General features: G+C 44.2%; 2 protein-coding genes and 1 long non-coding RNA gene across 6 annotated transcripts; 2 read left to right on the plus strand and 1 right to left on the minus strand.

The window, feature by feature from the left end:
- Positions 1-6,319: 6,319 nt before the first annotated feature.
- On the minus strand, positions 6,320-14,856 carry LOC133393041 (uncharacterized). Its single transcript, XR_009765968.1, has 2 exons — positions 14,376-14,856; positions 6,320-8,554 (listed from the first exon to the last, which is right to left on the minus strand). It is a non-coding gene; the product is annotated as an uncharacterized LOC133393041 (long non-coding RNA).
- Positions 8,445-13,442, plus strand: LOC5667805 (uncharacterized). 3 transcript variants are annotated; one of them, XM_061656118.1, is made up of 9 exons: positions 8,445-8,578; positions 8,645-9,050; positions 10,089-10,175; positions 10,249-10,362; positions 10,430-10,771; positions 10,865-11,450; positions 11,516-11,647; positions 11,714-12,982; positions 13,063-13,442. In XM_061656118.1, the coding sequence occupies exons 1-9, from the start codon at positions 8,452-8,454 to the stop codon at positions 13,297-13,299; spliced, it is 3,300 nt and encodes a 1,099-aa protein (XP_061512102.1). In that variant the 5' UTR covers positions 8,445-8,451; the 3' UTR covers positions 13,300-13,442. The 3 variants fall into 3 exon arrangements, with proteins under 3 accessions (XP_061512102.1, XP_061512104.1, XP_061512103.1); XM_061656120.1 differs by lacking the exons at positions 8,445-8,578; positions 8,645-9,050 and adding an exon at positions 9,074-9,215; XM_061656119.1 differs by lacking the exons at positions 8,445-8,578; positions 8,645-9,050 and adding an exon at positions 9,079-9,386.
- A 41-nt stretch (positions 14,857-14,897) lies between the features above and the next one.
- Positions 14,898-25,782, plus strand: LOC1271197 (uncharacterized). 2 transcript variants are annotated; one of them, XM_061656121.1, is made up of 11 exons: positions 14,898-17,559; positions 20,817-21,017; positions 21,094-21,436; positions 21,504-21,755; positions 21,922-22,056; positions 22,401-22,833; positions 22,908-22,941; positions 23,445-23,685; positions 23,755-23,838; positions 25,018-25,392; positions 25,473-25,782. In XM_061656121.1, the coding sequence occupies exons 1-11, from the start codon at positions 16,673-16,675 to the stop codon at positions 25,689-25,691; spliced, it is 3,204 nt and encodes a 1,067-aa protein (XP_061512105.1). In that variant the 5' UTR covers positions 14,898-16,672; the 3' UTR covers positions 25,692-25,782. The 2 variants fall into 2 exon arrangements, with proteins under 2 accessions (XP_061512105.1, XP_309947.5); XM_309947.5 differs by lacking the exon at positions 21,922-22,056.
- The last annotated feature ends 223 nt before the right edge of the window (positions 25,783-26,005 follow it).

Raw genomic sequence — 26,005 nt, forward strand, 5'->3', positions numbered from 1 at the left:
AACTGCTTCACAGTTATTGCTGCAATGGGGGAGCGTGAAAACAATGCTTAATTTAATTTTGTCTATTAATATTATTATTAAAAAAAAAATACAGAAAAAACTTAACATAAATCTTTACTCTAAACGCCCAAATGTATGCAACCCAATTGTTGGAAAACGTTTGCTTCCCGTGTAAAAAAGTGAGAGAATTAAATTCTTTAGGCTACTTCAACGCAATTCCAAAAAATTAGTGTTTTTTATTCTCGCTCTTATAATCGTTTGTACACTTGTTCGCTTTTGTCGTTAACTGCCGATTTCGGGGTTTTCTCCCTTTTTATATGTTTTGAACCGGATCAAAACATCGCCTGGTCTGACAGATGTTGGAACCTTACAAATGTTCCAACACCAATTATAAGACGAAGCTCAAACATGGGGAGCTCCAGATAGTGCTCATCTACGTAAAGAAGGATTGATTCTGCATAAAAATAAATGTATTGCAAATCTATCTCACAGCAAAGCGAATGTCTAGAATATCGTCTGATGTACCAGCAATAAAATACTTTCAATATGTTTGCCTTGATCTTCAACAAGCACAGTCTGCAGCACAAATATGGCAACTAATTGCAAGATAATCATATTAATAACAATAAATTCATATGAAATAATGCCATGAGACAACCTTCAATAGAGAGAAGCGATCGTCTTCAGGAAGGAGTCTCGTTTAGATATCGATGTCTGCCGTCTTCATCTATACGGCGACCCTATCTATTCCATTTAATCGTCTGGATGGTTTTCCCGATAGTGCAATGCATGTGTTTACGACCCTCTGTGCTGCTAAGAAAGGTTCAAGAGTTTGTCTTTATTTTAGCAAAACAAATTGAATGCGTAAAAAAAACTCCAAATCTCATGTTTCTAACCACAACAACAAAAAAATGGGAAAGCGCAATCTATCTGCTTGTTCGGGCTTTGCTCGTACAAAACACCCCTATAAGAATCTTAATTCGATTTTCATAAAACACCCTGCACTAAATATGTGCCATCCTCTTTCAGGGAGGCGAACATTCTATTGGCATTGTTTATTTCCTTTCCTGCCACCGCTGCCACTCGCTGTGACTGTTTTCGACAGCACTATCATAATAATCAACACCATCATTTACATTCGAGTTTCTTCCGCCTCGAATCGGAAAAGAATAGCAAAAACTCCCCCCAAAAGATGGCAAATAATACACATCCACCAATAATACAAGTCTATCGTCCGGCTGGCGTTGTCAATCCCATCCCTCACGACCGTTGCCCGACGATGACGGAGTGTCTTTTGGACGGACGCAGGCGGCACTCGCAGTAAGTCATTCTCGGTTATTGCTTTTTTCCGGATAATACATTCTACCCCGGGCCCCGGCTGTTCGGTTCCCTCGTGCAAACCCCTTTTATCGGACGGCTAAATGCGGATGTTGTTTACAGCGAGCGCCAAACGATAGCGAGCAAAGGACATATTCTTAGTCAGCAGCAGCCGGAAGTGTGCCGCACTTAAGACGGAGACAACAGGCTCTGGGCGAAACAATGAGCCAGATGATTCGGTCGTTCCTGTCGCAAGCGGAGAAGCTCCGTGCAGTGTGCAGCCAACTCTTAAGTCAATTAATTTTTTCAACCCCTTTTTTACCGCTGGCTGCTTACTGCTTCGAACAACAATTTGATGGACGATTTAAAGCGATGGTGGGTGTTAAAAAAAACAACAACAACAAGAACTCGTTCAAGGAAGAGATATCGGATTGTGGGTGGGTGTGGTTTTTCATTAGCACCAGAACAAATGAGCTGTAATTTTTCGCTTTATTGTTGCTTGGTTTTCGATTGAATCAAATTAGGTGCGATGTTTGATAAGTCGTAAAGTGGATGGACCGTGGAAAGTGCCGTGCTGGAATGCTCAAGACAGAGCAGAGCATCTGGTAAAAGAGAATGGATTAATTTGCTGAAGGAAAGAGATGTACTGTTCAGCTTTGATGTTAAATTGTAGTTTGTTTTATTGTTTTATTGGTTCTTTTATCTTTTTAATCTTCATATTCTAAATGGTTTCTCTACCAATGTATTGTCTGATTAGTTTTTTTGTTGTCTTAAGTAACTATTAGATGACTTTTGTTAAGTAAATTATTTTTAGAAAACTGCTTTATAAGGTAATGGTTTGTTTTGTAATTATTCTTCTATCTTCTGATTTTTTTTTTTCGTAATTTCAATAGATTTTTCAATAGATCGATGGATAACGCAAATAGGTATAACTATTTGCCTATTTTTAGGTTGCATTGCTAAGATAATATAAAGCTCCAAGAACCTTCTGTAGCAATAAATAAAAAAAAAACAAAGAAAACAATAAAATAGACTAAAGTGACTTAAGCTTCTTATTCCAACTTTTGTTATAAAAAGAATTACAAAAATAATAACAGATTAAATGCCTTATCTTCCAAGAATTTTTCAATAATGTTTTAAACGCCTTTTATAATGTTTACAGCCCAACCTTAACCTTATACCAACAGATGGCTCCAATCAAGAAGAGCCAAATATAAACATAATTTCCAAAAACATCTCCCAAGATCCTGGCCCACAATTAATTGATAATTGGAGACAAACTTTTGGCTTTAAAAGCTGCTGTGTAAAAGACTATCGTAAAATTTTATGCCCCTTTCACAGATCAGAATTATCCTACTAAACTGCAACTCAAAAGTAATGGCATTTTTAGTTTTTCCCCTACGTACGTACGGTATTTATTTCGTTTGTAAAATAGCCACCCCGTGGGTGGAAGATTGGTACCGTGACCGACCGACGAAATCGCCCCATCCAGAAACAATGATTTCAAACAGGAAACACGCGGATCACAAGATGACATTTTATCCACATCTGCAGCTAATGCGAATGTCATAACAATCGGTAAGGGTGACAAGGAAATGTCAGCAAGTTTTTGGCTTAACCTTTAGCAGGAGCCGAATTTTTGGCCGCTTTCATCCAAATTTCGTCCATCATCCTCCCATCCCACCGCAGTGCGTCTAATTAACCAATTAAACCTGATACCAAGGCTGCATGCGGTTAATCCTGTTGCCCGTCCAACCGGAGTGGTTGCAGTCGACGGCTTTCATGGACGCTTAATTTCGGACGACGCCACTTTTTGCCCTCTATAAGTGTTGAAAGTTTCCTATTTATTGGTATTTGCTTTCGCTGTCTAAGAAAAAAAAAAGAAAAAGCCAGCATAAGGATGAGGAGAAGCAGGGAGAAAAAAAATCCCCCACCGTTTCACTTCAAGCAAGCGGAAAACGGAACGGGAAATCTCATCGTAAAACTTTCTCTCCGGTATTAATTCGAAAGGAAATTGCCTCCGAGTGTCTCCCCTCATCGGGATGACTCCGCCACCCTTCTCGGTGAAAAAAAGCCCCCACTCTTGTCACAAAACTGTGACAAAAATGTAACAAGTAGCAGCCGAACAAACCACCGTGGCGACACCATGCCTGTGGCACCGAAAACATTTGACGAAACATCCGTCCGTCATTTAGTAGCCGGGGCCCGGCTTACGTCGAACGGTGCCGGGGCCTGGAGACGATGGCACTACGGCATACGCCTTCCGTTTCGACTGCAAATGAAGATGAGTTGGGCAGTGTAATAACGTGCATCCCCGAACGGCGCTCTGTCCGATGCCGACGGTCTCTTATTAAGTTTGTCACGTTTACCTTTTTGATTATGCGACGACCACGAACGAGATCGGATCTGACCGGCCCTGGGAAAGCGGGGGCGTTTTCCGCTTTTTTACTTCCCTTTCTTTTTTTTACTCCAACACCCTGCCCTGCCAGATTGTTTTGATTGAACATGAAATGGATATTGATTATACGGTGATTACCGTGCCAAGGTGTATCGGGCAAGGTGTGTGTGTGTGAGGTAGCAGCAGACTTACTCGCGAGGGACGATTTTTCACCCGGGATGTTTCCACCCCGAGTCGAATAGGATTATGGTAATCGGTCGTGTTGTTTGGTGTTGTTTTTTTTTTAAGCTTTCCCTTCATATCATTCAAATTCATTAATTTTCCATCCTTGGGATGTATAAACACACACACACACACGCAGCCAGTCAGCACCGGTGACAGTGATGGGTGGTTGTACGTGCGACGACTTTATTTGGGCATTACACGGCCGCACCGGGTGGGCTCTTGGTCTATTACGCTGAAAAGCAAATTATCAAATTAAAATCAACTGTCAACGGAATTAGCGCTGAATGTGTGATTCGCGGAAGTAGTAAGGGAGCTACAGTGGTGAGATGCTCTGTATGCAACATTGTTAATTAATGAAGAATGCTACATGGAGCTAATAAGAGAGTAAAACAAAATTAGAGGAATGATATGAAAAAAAAACTAATGTAAATAAGTAAAAACATAACAAACATAAAAAAAATCGAGAGGCAATAAGATGAAATAGTTAAAAGAAAAGAAAATTAAAACGAAAACGATCAGTGGAACTAAATTTCCTGCAACTGCTTCTCCAGCAGATATCTTCTTTAACAGAAAATTTAAAAAATATCGTTCAAGTTTAAATAAAGTACAAATATTACGAAATGTACTTCACTGATCGCCAAACAAACTGTTTCTACACTACCTAAAAACTAATTGAAAAAAAAATATTTTAATTACAGGACATGTAAATGTACCTAAACTCGTTCGAGTTTAATTTAATTCAATTATTTATTTTAATCAACATCTGCCATCAAGGCTAAATATCGAATATTTAATACTAATTCTTAATATAGAGAAAACTCGAGTTTCGCAAATTTTTATTTTTCATAAAAATAAATATTCATATGTCAAATCAGTACAATTTTCTCCATCAATTGTCAAAAAAAATGTTTTTTCCAAAAGTTTTATGTCATTAATAAGACAGAAAACACTGAATTTTCTACACAAATTACTTTAAATAAGTAGCATATTACAAAAATGAGGTATATTTAATCAAAAACGATTATTTATCAATTATATTTTGGTTATAAAACGTGATATTCGACTTACGCGAAAATCCGAGACATGCGTATGTCTCCGGAACGCATTATTCGCGTAACTCGGGGAAAAACTGTACATGAAACATAACATATATACACCTAAAAAGTAAAAAAATAAAATATAAACCACAAAGATATTATCGTTAAGTTAGAAAGTAATAATAAAAATAATAATAATAATAATAATAATAATAATAATAAGAAGAAGAAGAATAAGAAGAAAAACGAAAAGGAAACTATGACAAAGAATTTGTGAAATTAAAGAAAAAGAAAGAAGACAGTAACCAAAAGAGATAAGAGAGGAGTCCCAATCAAAGGGAGAGTAAAACTGGTTAAAAGAACAAAAATAACAATGTTAATATGATAGCAAAAATATATATTTTCACGAGAACTACAAATTGCCGACCACTGACGACTAGCTTACTATTTCAGCAAAGACAAGACATTCAACCCCTCACGTGGAAAGTAAGCGAAGAAGGGGTGGAAATTTAATTTTCATACTGTGATTTTTCCATTTGCATTTGTATGAGAGAAAGAAGAAGCAGTCGCCACCCGGATGCTACCCCCCGGAGAACGGGCAACAACAGAACAGCGAGCTAAAAAACAACAAAAATTGCACCACCAATGGCCATCCATCGTTTCGTCCATTCATCCGCAACCGTTTTCCACTCTTGTGTATTTGTTTCTTTTTTCTCCTTTTTTTGCGCGGGTAACAAGTTGATTGTGTGTTGTTCCATTTCAAATATGGAGCCACTTTTTTCATGTCTTGCTTTTTGTTTTGTTTCCACTTCTCTCTGTTCTGGCTTATACTGTTTAGCTACAGAAAAAAGTTAACTTGAGAGACAGTACCGCCAAGCAAAAAAAAACAAGCAACCAAAATAAAAATAAAACCGAAACCCAAACTAATGACATCCGAAAGTAAAGTGGAACTTTGGTGCGAGTTTCCTAAAAGCATGCGAACACATTCGAGGGGCATTTGTTTCGTTTGCTTTGTTTCATTTCGTTTTGTTTTTTGTTATGGTTCACAACGCAATTTTGCTGGTTGAATATTAATTCTATTAGGTCGTTGGGTGAGTGTGTGTGTGTTTTGTTTTTGCCCGTTTTCTCCAAGTTCCATTTGCTAGTTGTTTCGAGTTTCGTTTAGCTTTTTCCACTACAGAAAGCGAGTAGGCTGTTTTCAAACACGAACACTACGAGGTCGTAATTTTCCAATTGTACCTCATTCCGTGCTGTCGGGCCGTAAAATCAGTGAGCTAATTTGGCAAAATGTGGTAGTTTGAAATTTTATCCTGGTCACGGCACCACAACGAGTGTCAACGAATTTTGTTTTTTTTTTTTTGTTGGAACTGCGAAAGCGAATTGAAGAAAAAGAATTCTGCACGCATTGATGTGAATTGTTATTTTCAATCGAATTTAACGTTTAACAAATAAAGGGACACTAGCGGATACTCAACACGAACCATAACCTCTTAGCCTGATGGAGTTCGCTGTCTATTAACTCCTCGGTAGGAGCGATTTCCTCCTTATTATGCTTAATATTCGGGCCCATGTGTCTCTCGAGACCTTAAGCCAGATTCTAATGAATTTTATTAAATCTCGCCTTGTCAAACACTTACACTTGCCAACCCCAAAACCCTTCAAATGCTCAACACCATTGGCATACTAAAACAATTCACTGTCCCTTCTGTCCAGCTACCAGCTCATTACAGGGCCATTTGTTAAAACGGCTAGGGAACGGTTCCTTCTAGACAAACGCACACGCCGCTTCATTTACGGCCCAATGGCTTTTAATCACCTTCGCAGACACACATACACACAATACGGACACAATAAACTAACCCTTTTCTCGATCATCTTTGCAGGACGGTCCGAAAATTAGACACACAGAATTGTGACCGGAATCGATAAGTGTGCTCGTGCACAGGGGGATACGCACACTCCACACACTCCGCCAGCTATATCTCATTAGGAATATCTAATCCAAATCACTACGGCCCACCTTTCTAGCACCTAGCAGGTCCCGTGTGTGTTTACTTTCCAAAAAAACAACAGATATAACATAACCTCACACACTGCGCCCATTCAGCCCATTCTGTCCGGTTCAGCTGCAGAAAAGGGCGTCCGAGAGAAAGTTTATCATCCTTCAGAGAAACCAAACACCCAAACGCACGGCGGGCGTCCTAATCCTTTTAATGAATAATTAAGTGAGAATTTGTTTCTGCATGCAAAGAAAATTGGTTTGCAGGACAAGATTTATTCGGGTTTAATAGCGTCTTAATAGGGGATCTGAGAGGGAGTGTGTTTCTTGTCTCGATTGTTCTTTGGAAACATCCCTCCTTGGAAACGCCGTAGTTGTTCCGGAGAAGTTGGAGCCGACTATGGAGGGGTTAAGGAGATTCACCAACCAGACCAACACAAAATGAGTCAGTATACTAATAGCACAGCATCACACAAGAAAAAAAAAGTCACTATCAAAGCAATGCCCTCACAGAGCTAATTGTGTAGCTATAATTATCCAAAGACTTTACTTTATCTTACCACGAGAGTGAGCAAAAGCGTACTTCCCCGCATTATCTATTGCAGGCAAGCACGATTCAATTTGCGTTCAAATTGATTATACATTAAGCTACCCGTGAGCAAACATACAAACATCTTTATCTCGAGCCAAACAGGCTGCGGGAAAAGAAGCGTGCGTGATTTATACTAGCGCCATCTATTGAGCAGTAGCTGAAAGTTGCTGTCAGCTGACTGGTCCGTCTCTTCTTATCAAATAGCAGCAACAGCAGCAGCACAGGGCACAGAGTGACGAATCAATTAGCCCGTTTAACAGCGTACCTCCGGCTTTAACCCTATCACCTACATGAAACAATGCCAATTACCCACCAATTTCACACGAGTTTACCTTTCAGCTCACCGTTCGGAGAGTAGTGCAGTGCTCTCGGCTTGTTAGTCATTAATTAAACCTAGACTTTAAACAGCAACTGCAACCCGCTTGCGTACCAAGTGTCCGGCGCTATCATTGTGTGAGGAAGAGTATGCTTTGGACCTGGTGCCACGTTATCATCGTATGGTACGATAAAATAAAGATATCAGAAGCCTACGTATTTTAAACGCTCAGTTACAATAGTATGTGAGAACAGATGTCCTAGCTCACCACATCTCCAGCGCGGTGCTAAATGAGTGTGGACGCGATAACATGCTTCCCCTTGCGCTAGGGGGATCGTATCGAAACCTTGGTCGCGGACCTCCATCAGATAGACAACGGAGGTTTTGTGCGCTCAGATACCATTTTTCCGTGCAGGTGAGAAGAACTGCGTCCGTTTTGTCCGACATCTTGCACGCTCGCGGCAACGGTGTTTGCGAAGAGTTCGGCGTAGTTCGGTGTACGATTGGGGCAATGTGCCAAGGGCACACGGGCAGTGACAATCGCAGGGCGGGACAATCGTCATCAACATGAGTGCACGGTACGGTACGATTAGTGGAATGCTGGGCCTCGTGGAGCCCGCCGAAAGCTCAGCAGCATCCTCGATGGAGAAGATTGAAGTGCTTCCGGAACCTGCAAGAAGAACGCGCAAAAGAGGTCAGTGTTAGTCAGTGGCGGTCAAGGTGTAACGTTAATTCAGCTTTCTTTTGCCAACCTCCACAGATAGCCTTCGAAAGATTAGCGTACGCCATCTGGTGAGCAAGCTGGAAACCCGCGCAGCAGAAACGTTGGAGCGCAATTTCGGGGGTCGATTTTCGGGCCGCGTTCGGAAGGGAAAGCTTGAAGATGAGGCGACACCGAGCGCTACATCCAGTTCCAGCGGTGGCGTGCCAGTGCCAGATCAGCCTTCTAGCTCAAGCGCCCGCACCTGGTATATGGTGCCGCTTTCCGCGCAAAAAAGCTCTTCCAACCAGTCCGCGGACTGCTCGGCTGCGGCATCGTCTCTCTCGCTCAGCTCCAGCATGGCTACGGACGACAACAACAGTGACAACAGCGATGACACCGACGTCCAGTGGGCCGTTATCGGGCGCGATAAGATAAGCGCCGATACGGCAGAATTTAGCCAACGGTAAGGTAAAACGCTGTTTATTATGGTTTGCTCCACACCACACGGCTACACTGAAAAGGCTTAGTGGAAGGAATCGATTGATTGGTCGGGGAGGATTTTCAATCGTTGGGTGGTCCGTGGAATTTCCAGCCAGCTGATTATGTTGCACGGTGTGAAGGTTGTTTAGTGAGGAAGTTGTTTTGGCTAGTTTGTTAATCGTTCGTGATAGTGAAAACCGACGTGACCGACGTGAATGAAGCGAAGGTCTCGCACTAGTGTAAAGAATCCGTGGTCTGGCCATCACGATGAGGGTGTGTTTTTGGTGCGTTTCAAGATCGGCCCGGACTACTGTGAGCTGTAAGTGTGATACAAGTTGAACGACCTGTTCAATCGCATGTGTAAGCTTCTGGATGGAGGGAATTCGGACATAAGATAACGCCAGTGGAATAGTTAGGAAGTGTTTTAACTGCCTCAAGATCTTGACTTATCAAGTTCCTTCTCAAGTTAACTGTGTAGTGTACTACAGTGTTAAAATCAAGCTAGAATCAGACGCATCAAGCACGAGTCATACGCGGTATGACTCTACAAAAATGCGCCAAATACTTTGATCTAAATGCGTCACAAGCCAACACTTCCCGGACATGAGCCACGTAAAAATGGGAGTGTACGCGCCTTTCCACGACAAAAATATCAATCACTCAGCACCGCCTCCGGAAGTTTACACCAAAACGCCCCATAAGCCTTATGAAATGCAGGAACTACCTGCCAACTTCCAATTTTGATCGAACGTTCAGAAGTATGGACTATGGCGTACTAGCAATCGGATCCATCTAGCCTTAAACCCACCCTGTTATGCTTCCGGGAGTGGGTTTTTGTTCGCGTCGCATTGATTTTTTCGGCGAGCGCTTAGCGCTTATCTCTTAAAGCTATTCAAAGAGTCGAAGGAATGCATCCAATCGAGATTGTACTTCGCGGTACAATGTTGTACAGTGACAAACAAAGCGAACTGCCTGTTGCACAATCGCTGAGTGGATTTTTGTGTTCTGTTTTGAATTGCAGTTTGTCGACTGAAGAGGCCGGTATGAAGAAGACACCTGGCACCCCTACCGTAGATCGGGAAGATTCTGGTCGGTGGAGCATCTGTTCGTAAGTAGAGCTAATGTGTTCTAGTATATATTGAAAAAGCTGAACATTTGTGTACTCTGAACGTAAATTGCAGTGACTTTGAGAGGGACTCTCTACCGGACGTGGACGATGTGTGTGATACGTGGAACGAGTTCATCTACTTGCGGCTTTCGGAGGAAAATGCCAAGCATCTAAACTCTTACAGTCCGTGAGTGAAGACGCGCTCAATAATGTGTGAAAAGCATTACTAAACGAGGCTTTGCATCCTTTTCCAGGGACTTTGAAGTGACACCGTTCGATGAGTACTATCAACCGGCAGAGGCGTCCAACACAATCATCTCGTTGCGTTTCACACCATACGAACTGCATCGGATACTGCACGGTTACGATCTAATCGACCTAAGCAACGACGACGAAGATGATCATGATGATGATGTTCAATCCCACACCTCCCATTCTTCGACCGACTCCGATAGCGTGTTTGTGGATGCATTTGTACAACATCCCACCGACGTACGCATCACCCCTTCGGTCGATTCCCTCGACGAAGGTGTCGCATTCCGAGACAGCCCGGTCGAGTCACCGGAACCGCACCATCTTCCCAATGATATTGACATGTAAGCTGTTACACACGTTCCGCCGCGTTCGCAAACTACCACGCTTATCACACCACGATAACACCTGCAATATTGATTTGTTTTCATTTGCAGTAAAATCTCGTTCCTCATCGAAGAGCTGCTCGACACGGAGCGGAACTATATCAACACGCTCGAGAAGGGTATCGCCACCTACATAGATGCCGTGTTTACCGACCAAACACCACCCGAACTGTGCGGCAAGAAGTATCACCTGTTCGGCAACCTGCAGTACATCTATCGGTTCCATCGAAATGCCTTTCTACCGCGGCTGCTGACTGCGGGCAACGATGTGGAGCTGATTGCGGACGCATTCGTGCACTTTCTCGACAACGACAGCTTTTACGGCTACGTACTGTACTCCATGTACCACCCGAAGTCGCAGCGGCTGTGCGAGCAGCATATTGAGTTCTTTCGCCAGCATCAGCAACAGCACGGCGATAAGCTGGGGGTGAAAAGTTTGATACTGCAGCCGATACAGCGGCTGCCTCGGTACCAGCTGCTGCTGACGAGCCTGTTCAAGCAGCTGGTAAAGAAGCCGGGTGCGATCAGCAGGAACACGCAGCTGCACAAAGTTTGCGTGGCGGAGAAGCGGCTGCAGACGCTGATCGGGATCATGAACGAGTCGGTTACGGTCAACGATATTCTGCAGTGCGAAAAGGTAAGAGTGGAGAGCGACTTTAGGTGAAGGATTACGGCACTAACCTTAAATTGGATCGATTTCAGGCTGAAGATGATGAGGTTGAGTTGGGCTTCGGTGTTCCCAAGCCAGCCATCGTACTCAGGAACCAAAATCACGACAATCAGGTACTATTCCTGTATCCCAAGGACAACGAACATGTGGATCACAATAAACCGGTAAGTAGTTTGTTACGCAAATACCTTAAAATCCACCCTTGCTAACTATTGTTCCTTCTCTTCCAGATCAACATTCTTCACCAGGGCAAGTTCCGCAGTGTCTTTCCCGTGTTCATCAACGATCTCCGCCTGAAGCGCCAATACCAGGGCCGTCTGTTTGTGTTCGAGCGTTGCGTGATCTACACCGAACAGCTCGACCTCAAATCTCTCACGTACCGTGGCCACTACACGCATCAGGAAGTGGAGTTCGACTTTACCAACCGACAGATCTTGAAGCTTTCCTCCCGCCGCCACGAACGGCTAGAGATTGAGGTGAAGGTTAACATACAGAGTCCAGGCAAAACGCACCTGCCGGACGTAATGATGGCGATCAAGACGATTATCGATCGAAGAGATCAGCGTGAAAGCTTCGCATTCGATGGCGCTGCCGGTGAGGCGCTGGCAATGCTGCGCGACACATTCTCACGCCGCAATTCCAGCTTCCGCAGCAGTTTCTCCAGCACTACGAGCGATTCGAGCTTTCTGAGCGTGTTCAGCAGTCCGGCAGCAGCGGCTGCAGCGGAAGAGGACTCGACCGCTGCCGGCTCAGCGCACCGCGCCGGCAGTGTCCTGTCGGAGTGTGGGTCGATCGAGACGATGCTACACTTTCAGCAGCACTTCGAGCGTGCGCTGGACGAGTGTACGAATCTTTACATCCGCACGCTGCCGGAAGATGTGGCCGGCCAGCTGGAAGAGATGGTGGAGATACTGGACGAGATGTTGCGCATTCAGCGCGCGATCAATCGGCGCCTGTTTGAGCAGGAGTTTGAGCGGCTCAGCTACGACAGTGATCTGCAGTACCTTTGCTGCGTGTTTCGGGACTGCTTCCGGCGCAGCGAGTTCGACGTGTTTCTACGCTACGTCGAGCACGTGAAGACGGTGGAGTCGATGCTGATGAGCTTCGAGCAGTATTCGAGCAGTCAGCAGAAGGGTGATGGTGGTGGTGCTAATGGGTCGACACTCACGATCGATGCCTTTCTCTATCTGCCGATCAAGTACGTGAACCGGTGTCATCAGTTTTTCAGTGTTGCGTGGGCTCAGCGAGAGGAAGACCGGACAGACTGTTCCGAGTTTAAGACGGTCGAGCTGCGGTACGTGCACGAGCAGATGGCGCTGGTGCAGCGGCGGGTCAATGAAAACTATCAGATCCGTCAGCTGATTATGGATGTGCAGTTTCTGAACGAGATTGGACTGGTGAAGCACTCCGAGATCGTAAAGCTGGAGGGATCGTATGCACTGTTCCGTTTGCTACTCACCAAAACAGGACTGCTCTGCATGAAGATCAATGCTGAACAGGTGAGTGTCGTGTTGATTAAGGGTGATGGGTGGACGCTGAATGTGATTAATAAGCGCTCCTCTTTTCCATTCCACATTAGCATAAGGTGGAAACGTACAGCAGTGTCACCTTCTACTGTCCGTACACGAAGGTCTCGGCGCGTACGAGTAAGCGTAGCGGCACCGTCTGGTACGTCTACTTGGACAGTCGAAAAACGACACTGATCTTCCCGTCCCGGCACCTGCGCTACCTCACGATCGAGCAGTTCAACACGCTCTCCACCCAGATGAAGCAGAAAGAGCGGGAAAAGCGACGATCGTTCTTCTACGTCACCTGAAAAGAGGGTGAGGAGGTGACACTTGTCACAGGACACCGCAGGGCAGAGATATTGGAGGGCACGGTTTTAAAGCCTAGCAACTCCACACGCCGAAGAGAGTGATGTAACCGATAGTCAGCAAATAAATTATTCTTTCCATTGTATTCTTTCATGTATCTACCTTCCATCGCTCGGGGACTTCCCGAAATTCGAAGGCCCTTACAACCCAATGCAACCCCATTTCAGGAATGTGTAAACGATATCGCTGATAACGCAAATTGTTTCGAAAATCGATGATGGTTGCGCTGAGTCATCGGTACCGATGTTCGGCACAACCCACGGGAAGCACGTTATCTATCGATAGCGTCGCAATATTTGACGGTAATGTCCAATGTCTTACCCACCATCTATCATTGCACAAACGCACACCGTTACAACTCAGTGGTGTTGGCACGTACGAAGAAAATTCATTCCGTCCTCCCCCGAAAAACGGAACCACGGCACATACCGCTAATTGGGAAGAGGCCGGCACCGGTTACGGGTGATATGGTGTTAGTACGGTTGGATGGAAAGTGTGCGCGTGCGAGGCTGTGTGCGTGTGCGCGCGAGGGCTCGTATGTTATCATTGCAGTGCCGTGGAGGAATTATCGCGTGTAATATCGCATGCATCCCGAGCGGTAGGCCGTACCGATATGTATGATTTTAGATAGTTGGATAAACGATTTTTTTCTCGACTAAATTGCAGTATCTTGAATGTATGAATTAGGCATATTTGGATGGCCATAGCTAGCAAGATGTCTGCTCAGTCCAATTTCCAATCTCCAATGTCCATTGACCTCCAAACATAGCTACAAGTATATTTATATTTTGGAACCGAAAATATTGCCTAGAATGCCTAATGCCTAGTTTTTTTTTTAATTTCTGAATCAGGTGTGATTTTTTAATCCGCTTCCGGAAATAAAACTACTCATAAAGATGTTGTATTATGTTTTGACGGCATTCACAAACTAAATCATTCTTTAATTATAGTTGTACTACGATCCTATGATGTTTGATTAAGTGTTATGCCTTTTTGATTCATATTTTTCAAAATTTACCTCTAAGTCGAAACCTTATACTGGCGAGGGACATAACTAACATCCGAAAAAGTCACAGCGTCAGAGAACAACTGAAACCGGTCTGAGAAGAAGGTAAAATAAAAAAATAAAAAATAAATAAAATAATATAAATAAATAAATATATAAATAAATATAGCTGTGACTGATGTACAACAATATCAACAATAACTGAGGCTAGACACAGCTTCTAGGAGCAGGGAATTTCCTGCAAACTAGCCATTGGGCTAATAATCTTAAAATTTTTGTTGTTTTTTTTTTCTATCGTTTGTTAGTTAAACTAATTAATCACGATTTGAACATCACGATGGTGTTTCTCAGCTCATGGAGGAGTTCAAAATAACGATTTGTTGTTTTCTAAGGTTGAACATTAATTGGATTATTTAAGAAAAATGTTGACAAACAATATTTGAATACAGTGTTTCCCCGAGATACGCGACACTCGAGTTACGCGAATTCGAGTTACGTGAATTTTTATTTTTAAAAGTTTAGAAAAATATTTTGCAATTTTTTTTAAAGCTTTAGAACACTAAAAACCAGGAGTCCCCATTTTTCTACACCAATTACATCAAATACGTAATAAATTGCATAAATAAACTAAATTTAATCAAAAATCATTATTAATCAAATATATTTTAGCTGTAAAACGTGATATTTGACTTATGCGAAAATCCGATTTACACGAATGTCCCTGGAACGCATTATCCGCGTAACTTGGGGAATGACTGTACTTTTAAATAAACAAAATCAAAAGTAAGACGAAACCATCTATTAGACCATGTTCATTATTTACTAAATGGGTTACTTTCTTCTAAAATAAAATAAAAATAAAAATAAATCATAATACATCAAAATATTGAAAACTAGCCGTCAAATTAGCTGATAAAACATGTACCAATCTCTAGCAAAACAAGTGAGTGCTCTGTGTAATAGAAACTAAAACAAAACATCTACTGAACCTAAATCCCCGCTGCATTCACTCTCAACAACAGCACGTTCAATGTCCTTTCAAATAGTTGTGTTAATTTGTTCTACGATAAGAACAACCCTTGAACAACAACCGCAGCTTTGAACACGTTCGAAACCGTCACGATCGACACCAAATGAAACTACCGTTCTCGCGCACCCCGAGCCGTCACACCGCACTGGACCTCACTTCCAATCGATCGTACTTAGGCTAGCGCTGTGTGTATGGAAGTGGTATCATATCGGCAATGTGTAATCTTCCAGCGATCGGGCCACAGCCCCAAACCCCCAAACGCACACAGCCCGATTTGTGATAACGATCGAGACGTCACTGCCACACACCTGTTGCGGCCTAACGCGCCGCTGGCATAAGGGTAAGGAAAAACTGTCTCGCGGGCAACAACACAGCACAATTACCAACCCCCTAATGGGCGCACACACACACATGCATACGCACACACACACACACTTGCTCGGCCATTCAACTGAGTCACGGAATGCCGCCGCACTCGGTGTGTGTCGCGCAACTCGCGCTCCGGTGTCCAGTATTTGTTCGCCGATTAGCAGTGGCGGTCGTCGTCGGTTTAGGGCTCTTTGGTTTCCGGACCGGACCGCTGGTACGGTGGTAGTTACCTTTCTTCCATGTGTGTTTCCAAGTACGCGGGGAAAAGTCCAAAGAAAAGCCACACCGGAGAAAGTGATTTGATCACGCTACACCGATCTGCGAACCCGATCAGATCGGCGGTGTTCTACGACGAGTCTGTGTGCAAGTGTCTGTTAGTGCCATTTGCCGGTTGTGCGGGGGAGTGTTGAGCATTAGAAATTTCCGCATGCACAGTGTGAGAAGAGTGAAGTGAGACAAAAAAAAAACGGTTGTTGTTTTTCAACCCCAAACCCATTAGTATCGTGTCAGCAGCTCTCCGAAGTGTGCCCGTGTGGAGGGGTTGCCGATCGCAACGAGCACGTAGTTGGAAGTGGGGCTCGCGAAAAGACGACGATAACACAGCCGTTAGATAGCACGAATAAAGGGAAAAATATTACACTGCTCTGTGTGCTCATGTGTGCGTGTGTGTGTGTGTCCACTTTCGTGATAAAACCTAGCCGAGCCGAGTGAAGTCAGTAGAAACTGTGTGTGCTGTAGAGACGACGTCTCATCATCTCGTTTCGCATTCGCAACTCCGTTGAATCGTCTTTTTTTCTCCTGCTCCACGATCATCTTCGCCTCGTGAGAAGTGAACTGTGAGACGTGTAACGAAGCCAACCGCCCCCCGAAGTTTGCGCAACATATCAGCGTGGGTGGGTGGGAAAACAAAATGAGCAGCCATGGTGGTGGTGGTAGTAGTACCAACAACGAAGACGACGTTGAGGAGGCAATCCATCAGTCGTACGCCCGGCCGAAGAAGCAGTCGACGCACTTGAAGCCCGCTGGTGATCGCGTTTCGTGTGACAGCGGTATCTCGCTGGAGGATCCGGCGTTAATCCACACCCCGGCCAACCAACCCCCTCCCAGCACGCTAGTGCGCCGCCCGAAGGGTAATGGTGGTGCCGCATCGTACGTACGGCGGCTAACGCAACTGTTCGAGAACCTAACGCACGACGAGCTGCGCCAGGAACAGGAACGACAAGAGCAACAGTGTACCATGGGCACCTTAGCACCGCCGGGCGTGCTGCAGCAGGTAGCCGAGGAGTCAACCACACCGGAAGTGACCGAAGACCGCCCGACTGCGCCACCCCTCCTCCAGCTCCGTGCAGCAGTTCCGTGTCAAGTGCCGATCGTGGTGGAAAGTGTGGTGGAAAGTGAAAATTGCCCCGCCGCGAGTGAAGCGTCGAACGATGCGGAAATTGCACAAGACGCATTAGCGCCGCTGCTGCCGGCCCGTTCGCGCAGGTCCAATTTGGAGGCCAGCGCGGAAGATCGCGTTATGGCGATGAGTGTGCGTGCGAGTGGTGGTGCGGCAGTGGGCAAGAAACGGCTCAGCCGACGACGTCAAACGTTGCAGGGTGCCGTTGGTGGTGGTGGTGGTGCAGGAGCGAGGGCGCTCGGTTACACTACGCCCGAGCAGAGTGATAAGACGGATGGGGAACAGTGCTACGACTACATGTACGATGACGATGAGTTCGATACCAGTGATGAAGATGAGGAAGAGGAGAGAGAACAGGCACCAGCAGTGCACCACCCGGACAGGGCCATTGCGGGAAGGTAGGTTCACTTTCACACATACACACCCACACGTGTGACCAAACAAATCCAAAGATCTGATAAGTTATCTATGACTAACGCGTCGCCCCAATTCGAGGTCGCACATCTACAGAGGTAGTGAACAAGGTGGTCTCTGTTTTTTTATGGATATACAGCTGCGTTGGAATTAGTTTTCGGAAGGGTAGAAGGTAGGGCGCGTTAAGCTTTCTAAGCAGTTGCTTGCCTCTGTTTTCGGTGACCATGATAAGAAGGCGTGAAATATATCCTTGAAGTCAACGCATTCCAATGCCGATGTTCCTACGAACACTTGCACTACACGTAGACACCCTCAGTTTTCTATCGATACACGCTTGATATCTGCCCAGAGATAACTGATACTTGAAAACACAGGGTGCGAACAACAGTTCTACTAGTGTATCCAGCCCGAGTCGTATGACTTTAGCGCCAAACAAATTCTAGATAATATCGGGAATAGTTTTTTTAATGGTCATCTAATCAAAATTATGTAGGTGAAGGTCATCGCTCACTCCAAGGTTACGTTCTGTGATAACCCATATTGATGGGTTTAACAGTAATTTTCGTTTGAAAACTTCCATTATTATTATTATTGTGGTGATTATGTTGTTTTACGTCATTCGACGTTACAACTGTGTTCTTGACTACATATTATTGTACCGGCTTGACTATGACTGTGTCATTAATGGTAATCGCATAGCAAGAAAGTCAATCCAGACTATGGAAAGTTCAATCGATTCGAAATTTGAACATATGATGAAGATATTGTTAGGTCGTACTCTAGGCGACTCAAGCACAATGTACTGTAATGTATCAGAAATAGCAAAGAAAGTTTGTATCATTATGACTTTGAAAGTCGCAGATTGTCCTGTTCATACAAGTTCGTGTGAGCGTCCCGCAGGAATTCTCGGATGATCACAGCTCCCTTTTCAATTGCATTCAATATTCCGCGAATCCTTGACTGAGCGAATTGACTTCATCCAAAATGGTCCTATGCATAATGCAGTGAAAGTAAATGTTTGGTTAATTTTAAAGGGCTAAATACTATTTCTTCGGTTTGTGTCGTCAACGTCGTTTTAAAGTTTAAAGCTACAGTGACTTTCAAGCAGTGTCCAAAGTCGATCTACAGGACAGCCCAATCAAATGCCCATCTCTTTATGTTTGATTGGAAGTATTAAATATTGGAAAGTTTGAATACTTTCCCCTCTTTACTACGGACCACGGAACCGATAATCACCGCAATTTCTCGCAATGCAAAGCTTCCTGAGTGATAAGAAAATGAAGGCCAACCGACTCCAACACTTGTACGAGTGAGATATTATAGCCATTACGGATAGCTAACCCTGAAAAATTGGCAAACAAACAGTTAATTACAAAACTATGGAAGGTCAGAAAGTTGTCAAAATCTCAAAGTTGTAAACTTGTTAAAATAATTCTGGTAAACATAACAAGAATATACCAGATTATAATTGGAAATGTCCGCTACATCTTCTCTGGAAATTCCTACAAACTAAAATATTTTTGCAGTTCAGTTGCATCTGTTTGTTAACGCGTTTTATGATGTTATATACATTTATTGGTGTACGCGAGTTCTAGGTGTTGTCATTAGTAAACCACTTTTACAGAATTTCCTATGTTTAATTATTGTTTCCCATTGATTTGGATGTTTTTTTGGAAATTTTTGAGCTCTTGTCACGATTTATAAACAATTTCTTAAATAATTTTGAATTCGTCCAAATAATTTTGTGACTTCGTCCAATCGTTGTTGAGATCGTTAAGCAACACTATACGCCATTTTAAAATCAGTTGTCTCACCTTTTCCCGAAAAGAGACAAACATTTATAGTTAAAATACAATCAGAATTTCAACAGGACAAATAACATTCTGGAAATTACACAGCGTTTCAGACGATGTAAATAGACATGGGACTATACACAACTCTGTACAGTCATATTTTCTTTAGCTATTATTCCACTGATTACACCAAAAGCTTTTGTTCGTGTGTTCAAAGTAGAAGCGTAAAACCACGTCGTTAGAAAGCATGAGTCATGATAAAGTTATTTTCAAAATTATCAACCATTGATAAAATGGGCTCATTTTGGTCGTGTTTCATAAATATGCACAAACATTTGTTTTCGCAAAACTATGATAATACATCTGATTCGGAAATTCCGGAAGCGCAGTAGTAGAACCTCCTGCACTATTCCCGCTCACTACGTATGGGAAGAATACTCAACACGACCACTTTCAAACTGACTCGCTGCAATTGTCGTTATGCAATTGTCGTAATGCGTTCTATCAGCGCCAGCATGAATAATTCATCTGGCTCGCTGCATGTCAGCCTACGAACTAGTGTGGACAGTGTGTCCGTTTCTCAGAAATCTAGCTCCCACCAGACATCGTCGCCACCGCACAGTGAGCTCCCTAGCCGGGTAGCTCGAGCGTGCACGAAAGTAAACTTCTCACAGTTCCACAAAGAAATCAAACTCAATGACAGAGAACCAGTGCCGGCAAGCGGGGCCGTTGTGCGGTACCGGACCCGGAGGTCAAGCGATCAAAGTGAAATCAAATCGGTTTGCGCATCGCGATTCTGGCGCGAAAGCACGCACCTCTTCAATTTGCGGAAGAACTTGAACCTAATGACCGGCGAGTAATAGAATAGGGAGAGCGAGAGAGAGGGAGAGAGAGAGAGAGAAGTAGCACGTACTGCAGGAAGGAAGGCTCATAGTAGACACTGAGTCATCGAAACAGTCGCTGTGCCACTGCGCTGACGAACACAACGGAACAAAAGGTTGAAAAAAGAGTCGCACTATGGGACCTTCCAGTCATATGCTGCTTTATTCATAGAAGTTGCTGGATGAAATAATTTATTACTATATTTAGCTTTTACTTATCGTGGCTCAGATTAATGTGTAATGACGACCCAACCGAAAAAAAAAACAATACAAAAAGTGTTGATTTGATTAATTCCACCATCCAGAGAACCGTCTCGCGGAGTCCAGTATTTCCAGTAGACCAGTAGACAGCCTTCTCGCATTAGTTCTCGATAAGGGAAAGCAACGGAACCGCGCATAACAGTTTGAGCGTGTGATTAAGCCCTTACGAATTTGTTTGTTTACTGTTGCATCGGGGATTCCCCAAAACTGTGTCCGCTTATCGTGTCACTTCAAATTTTGTTCAATGCAAAGACCCCGACAAAACAAGCAAACTTCAAACTTCGAAATCATGTTTTGTGTTTGCAGTGAGGGCGAATTCGGCGAAGGCCCGACAGTGCCGGACGAGATTTCGGAGGCTCACAACATGCTCGTCCCGGGCGTAGTGGATCGGGGCACGCCGCACTACGAAGAGCACGACGAGTTTAGCAGCAGTTCGTTCGACAGTGACTCGGAAGATGGGGAACCGTTCGCGGTGCGGCCAGATTCGAACAGTTCACTCAAAACAGCGTAAGTAGTTTGCGAAACCGGGGTAGAGAGCAGATGTACTACTAACGAGCGTCTTATTCTCTCTTCCAAAACACAGTCGCGTATCAAGCATTCTACAGGAGCTGTTGGCAAACGAGGCGAACTACGTGCAAACGCTTGGCCGCGGGATCGAAAACTATGTCAGCATAATGGCGGGGAAACACCTTCCCCCGGGACTGCGGGGCCAGAAGTATCACATCTTTGGAAATATTGAAAAGATTCATAACCTTCACCAGAACCAGTTTCTGCCGATGCTGGAGAGCAATCGGGCTAGCATAGCTGGCATTGCGGAAACGTTCATCTGGTTCCTGGAGAATGACAAGTTCTACTGCTACATCATGTTTGCGCTGAACCGTCCCAAGTCGGAGCGAATATGCAACAAGAACTTGGACTTCTTTCAGGTACTCTCGGCGATACAATTAATCCTCATATAACGTGCCTTACTACAATGAATTATCAACTCCACAGCGTCGCCAACAAGAGGTGGACGACAAGCTCGGCCTGAACAGTTTCCTGCTGCAGCCAATCCAGCGGCTGCCCCGCTACAAACTCCTGCTAGCCGAGATTAACAAGGAGATCCTGAAGCAGCTCGAGGACACACTGCTGGAATCGGTCAAGGACGAGATCGGTATCCTGTGCAAGGCGGAGAAGCGGCTCGAGCGCTTCATCGACATCGTAAACGAGGCGATGAGCATCAACGACATCCAAGAGTGTTATGAGGTGCGTATATCCTCATGGAAGGGTGCAACCGTTTTTGCGTGAACAACAGTAGTCGAGCTTTCCAGCAAAACCAAGAAACAAATTACACCAATTGTTTGTGCGTGCGTGTGTGTGTGTGTTTGTGTGTGAAATTGGCACGTTTTTACCTCGATTTTATACAACTCAGGCCCCTACCAGCGTCCAGATGGAGCTCATGAATCAGTGCCTTGCGATCTCCGATCTCTTCAGCAGTCCGTTGCACGCACCGATGGTGCTGATACTGCGTCCCCATCAGGATCACAATCCCTCGAAACGAGAACCTGTGAGTGAGGATACTGGACACTACTAGGGCCCCGGTGAATTGCAAACTATGGGAAATATGGTTCTAAGACACTTCTACCACACTTGCAAAGGAATTTTTACACAACAAAAACTAACATGGGCGCAAGGATGTTGATACAACTCTTTCCCCTGTGGTGATGGAGCAATGGGGCACACTAATCTAGCGTACGCAGGTAGTTAGGTTTTGGGCGGCGTGGTTTTAGGTTTTTACGTCTCCCATCTACACTAACCAGGTGGCTAGAAGCAACAAAACACAACAACCCACAATCATTTCTCCAACATGTTTGCTAATGTCTTGCTAATCATTTAACTCGCCTCTTCCAGATTAACCTGTTTAGTCAGGGCAAGTTCCGGAAGATGTTTGAGGTTGACATCTACGATTGGGACCATCGGCGGCGCTATCCGGCGAAGCTGTTCCTGTTCGAACGGAGCGCCATCTATGCGGAGAAGGTCAAAACCCATCTCGAGTACCGCGGCCGGTACGACGAGTCGGAGATCGGCATGCACAACGAGAACCGCAACAAGGTGTATCTGTACGCGAGAAAGCGTGGCATACAGGAGATCGAGGTGACTTGCGGCGACATGAACGAGGCGCAGCGTCTGTCCACACACGTCGAGAAGATGATGTGCGAGTTTGCGGTGAACGAGCGTGACCGCATCAACACGATGGTGCGCCCCCGGATACCGAGCGTGATGACGATCAATCGACGCAGCGTTACCAGCATGATGTCCGGCACAGGTCCTGTGAATAGTATGCGTAAGTGAAAGATGGCCAGTTCGCTGAAGCCCTTGCGAGAATGTGTAAGAACTGCTATGTTTTTCTTTTTGCAGGAGAAAGCTACGAATCCACCTCACAAACCACCTGGTACGTTAGCTTGTAGGAGGTGTGTCTGTGTGGCTTCTGCCAATCATCGTCTCGGGACGGCCTCTGTGCTCTGTTTTGTGCCCTGTTTAAAACCTCCCTTACCTCCCTTTTATTCCTACCAATCATCTCGTGTACATAGCGCCGACCACTAGCATAAGACACCTATTTCATAAGCGACGCTCGACTCATTTCAAACCGCAATGCCATTTTGTGGTTTGCAAATAAAATTAAGTACCCAAACGAATTGCCAAACTGACTGGATGTTTGTGTATGATTGGAAGCTACATACATCATTGTCGCTCTGTTGTGTTGTCCATATTATTATTCGCTACGTTGCCTTATCCCCGAGCATAGTCTCTGTGTTGTTGTATTCGTACATGGGTTCGCTGCTGCAAACGTGTTGTTTTGGATACGGAGGTAAAATGTATGGTGCTGGAGAGGTATTGTAATGTACACGCTGCGGGTCACGCACGACTTAACACACCGTAAGCATCTTCCCACAGGAGCACCGATAAACCGATCGCACAGCTTGCAATTATGCAGAAGAACTTTTGTCGAATATTGGCCGCTAACCGGCGCTACTACTTCCACGATCTGCCGCAAGAGATCGCCTCCCGTGTGGCGGAGTTTATGCGCGTGTACGATCGCATACTGCATTTCCACACCAAGCGCTTGTACGAGGATTTGTCACGAGCCGACATTGGGATCGATGAGGTGTGCGAGATGTTCATTGGATATTTTAAGGTGCGTTTTAAATGCCTTTTTAGCCTAAACAGTTTTTTTGATTATTTATAATTGATTACTATATTTCAGGAAGGTGTGTTTGATGTCTACAATGAATATATAAGACTGTTCAAACCAGCAGCAGAGATTTTGAAAAATGTCCACAAAGCAACGGTAAGTCCATCAGTTTCTAGATTTTATTTTGTCATTCGGAAGATAAGACAAAGATAAAACAAAAGATCTCATAAGCGAAACAGCCGGTTTTTAGAAAATATAAACAAGGTTCCGGTCATTTATGTTACACAGACCTGGATAAAGTGAAAATTTTAAATCTCAATAGATGAGATTTATTAGCCGTCGTCTTCAGTCAGCATTTATTTGAAAATATTGTCCAGACATGATAGGGAAAATATCAATAATCAAAACTTTTGTTAGAGTTCTATGTTCTCTCTTATCCAGGTTACACTGTACAATCATAATCAAAATTATTTTTACTGAAGGCATGTTCCGGGTCGCTTAAATTTACGTTTTATTTGCAATGAGTGAAATATTTCATTCGCAGCGAGTGAAATATTTCACACAAAGTGAAACTTTACGATTTGTATAACGGTTTGAAAAGACAAGTATACCAGTTGTGCTCGCGGCTCACCATGGAGCAGTTCTTTGCAATATGTTGGACAAATCGGTTTGGAATGTAGTTTCATAATTTCAGTATGATCAGAACTAACAAAAAAACTGGTTAGTTATGAAAAATTTATTGATGAAACACATTTTACATACAATCTATTTGCATTACATATTTCCAAATAAATAACCCAGCCGCATTGTTTTGAGGCATTTTTTATCCAAAAAATAATAATTATATTGAAAAATAAACTATATATTGAACTGTACATACTCATCAAGGTTATTGTGATGAATTTTGTAGGCAGTACAGATATTGCTACAGCTAGCAATTAAATGGTTTAAATTTTTTGAACATTATGATGGTTATCTGTAACTATGCAGACTGAGATGTAGCGTATAGTTTCAATTAAGTGCAAAATAAAAAAGTCGCCCTGAAAATGATATAAATCTTCATCGTATTTAAATTCAATGACCCATTTCACAATGTACCACGTTCAAACGGCCAGCCAATCACTCCCTTCCATCTTTTCACTTACAATTCGCATGAAGCAGCGCCCCACCGTAATTCAATTTAACGCACGTCCGATAAGCAATCAATCGATAAACTAACATATATCCCATCTATCAATCTCTTAAGTAGCCACGATTACCGCCACTCCCGGCACGTCCCTTCGCTCCCCGGAAAATTGGAGCAATAACAGCTTATCGGGCACTTTTTAATTGCAGCGCTCCAGCATTACCGACAGCATGGTCGCACCGACGATGGATGAGTTTACCTTCCTGAGCGTGCAGCACTGGAACAAGCTGGAACACTTCTTCCAGGCCCTGGTCGTGCAGCTGTCCGAGCAGCTCAACTCGGGCCACATGGAGCATCAGGACCTGTTTCGGAAGCTGGCCTACGTAGAGGTGCAGGTTGCCGGCTTCCGCAAGCTGCTCTTCCAAAACTATCGGCTCTTCAACATGGACGAGAAGATATCGCCTGCCAAGCTCGGTCTGGTGCTGTACTCCGACCGGGTGCGGTATGACAACGAAACGATCAGCTCCCACCGGGTGCTGCTCTGTGACCGTGCGGTCGTCTGTGTTAAATTCCATTTCGTACGGGTAAGTCCGGCAGTCTGTTCTGTCTTTTATTTCGAAGCTGCACTAAAGCACTGCACTCTTTTCAATGCATCACATTACAGGAATTTGGACGCCAAACGGAAAAGTACACCGGGTTTGCTTTTATCGACCGTTTCGGGCGCGATGGACCGAAGATGCCCAACGTGCGGATTAGCAAAAAGTCCGAGGTGCGCCTGAACGTGGTCCAGAACGAAGCCAAACATCCGATTGACTTTGGCAATACGGCCAACCGGGACAAGTTCTACGGACAGTACTGTACGGTGTTTGCCCGGCACTCGTAGAACGGAAATTGGTTTTAGTATAGCCTGTAGCGTATAACCTCTCCTTTGTACCCCAAAACAAACTCGTAATAAATTCCCCGTGTTAGCAGTCTTTCTACTGTCATTCCCCAAAAAAATCCCCGGCAAAAATCACTATCAAACATTCTTCCAGTGTGCAAAAATCGGCATTCGTCGAAACCTATATCTGCGCCGATGAGTCTACGCCCTTTTGCTACATTCTTGGAAGCTATGCAAATTCCAATCGATCGCACCTAAACAGTTGTGTCAATATAAATATCACAAGAACCAAAAAAAAAAGCGCACACCAATCAAAT

Source organism: Anopheles gambiae, chromosome 3, assembly GCF_943734735.2.
Source record: "Anopheles gambiae chromosome 3, idAnoGambNW_F1_1, whole genome shotgun sequence".
NCBI lineage: Eukaryota > Metazoa > Arthropoda > Insecta > Diptera > Culicidae > Anopheles > Anopheles gambiae.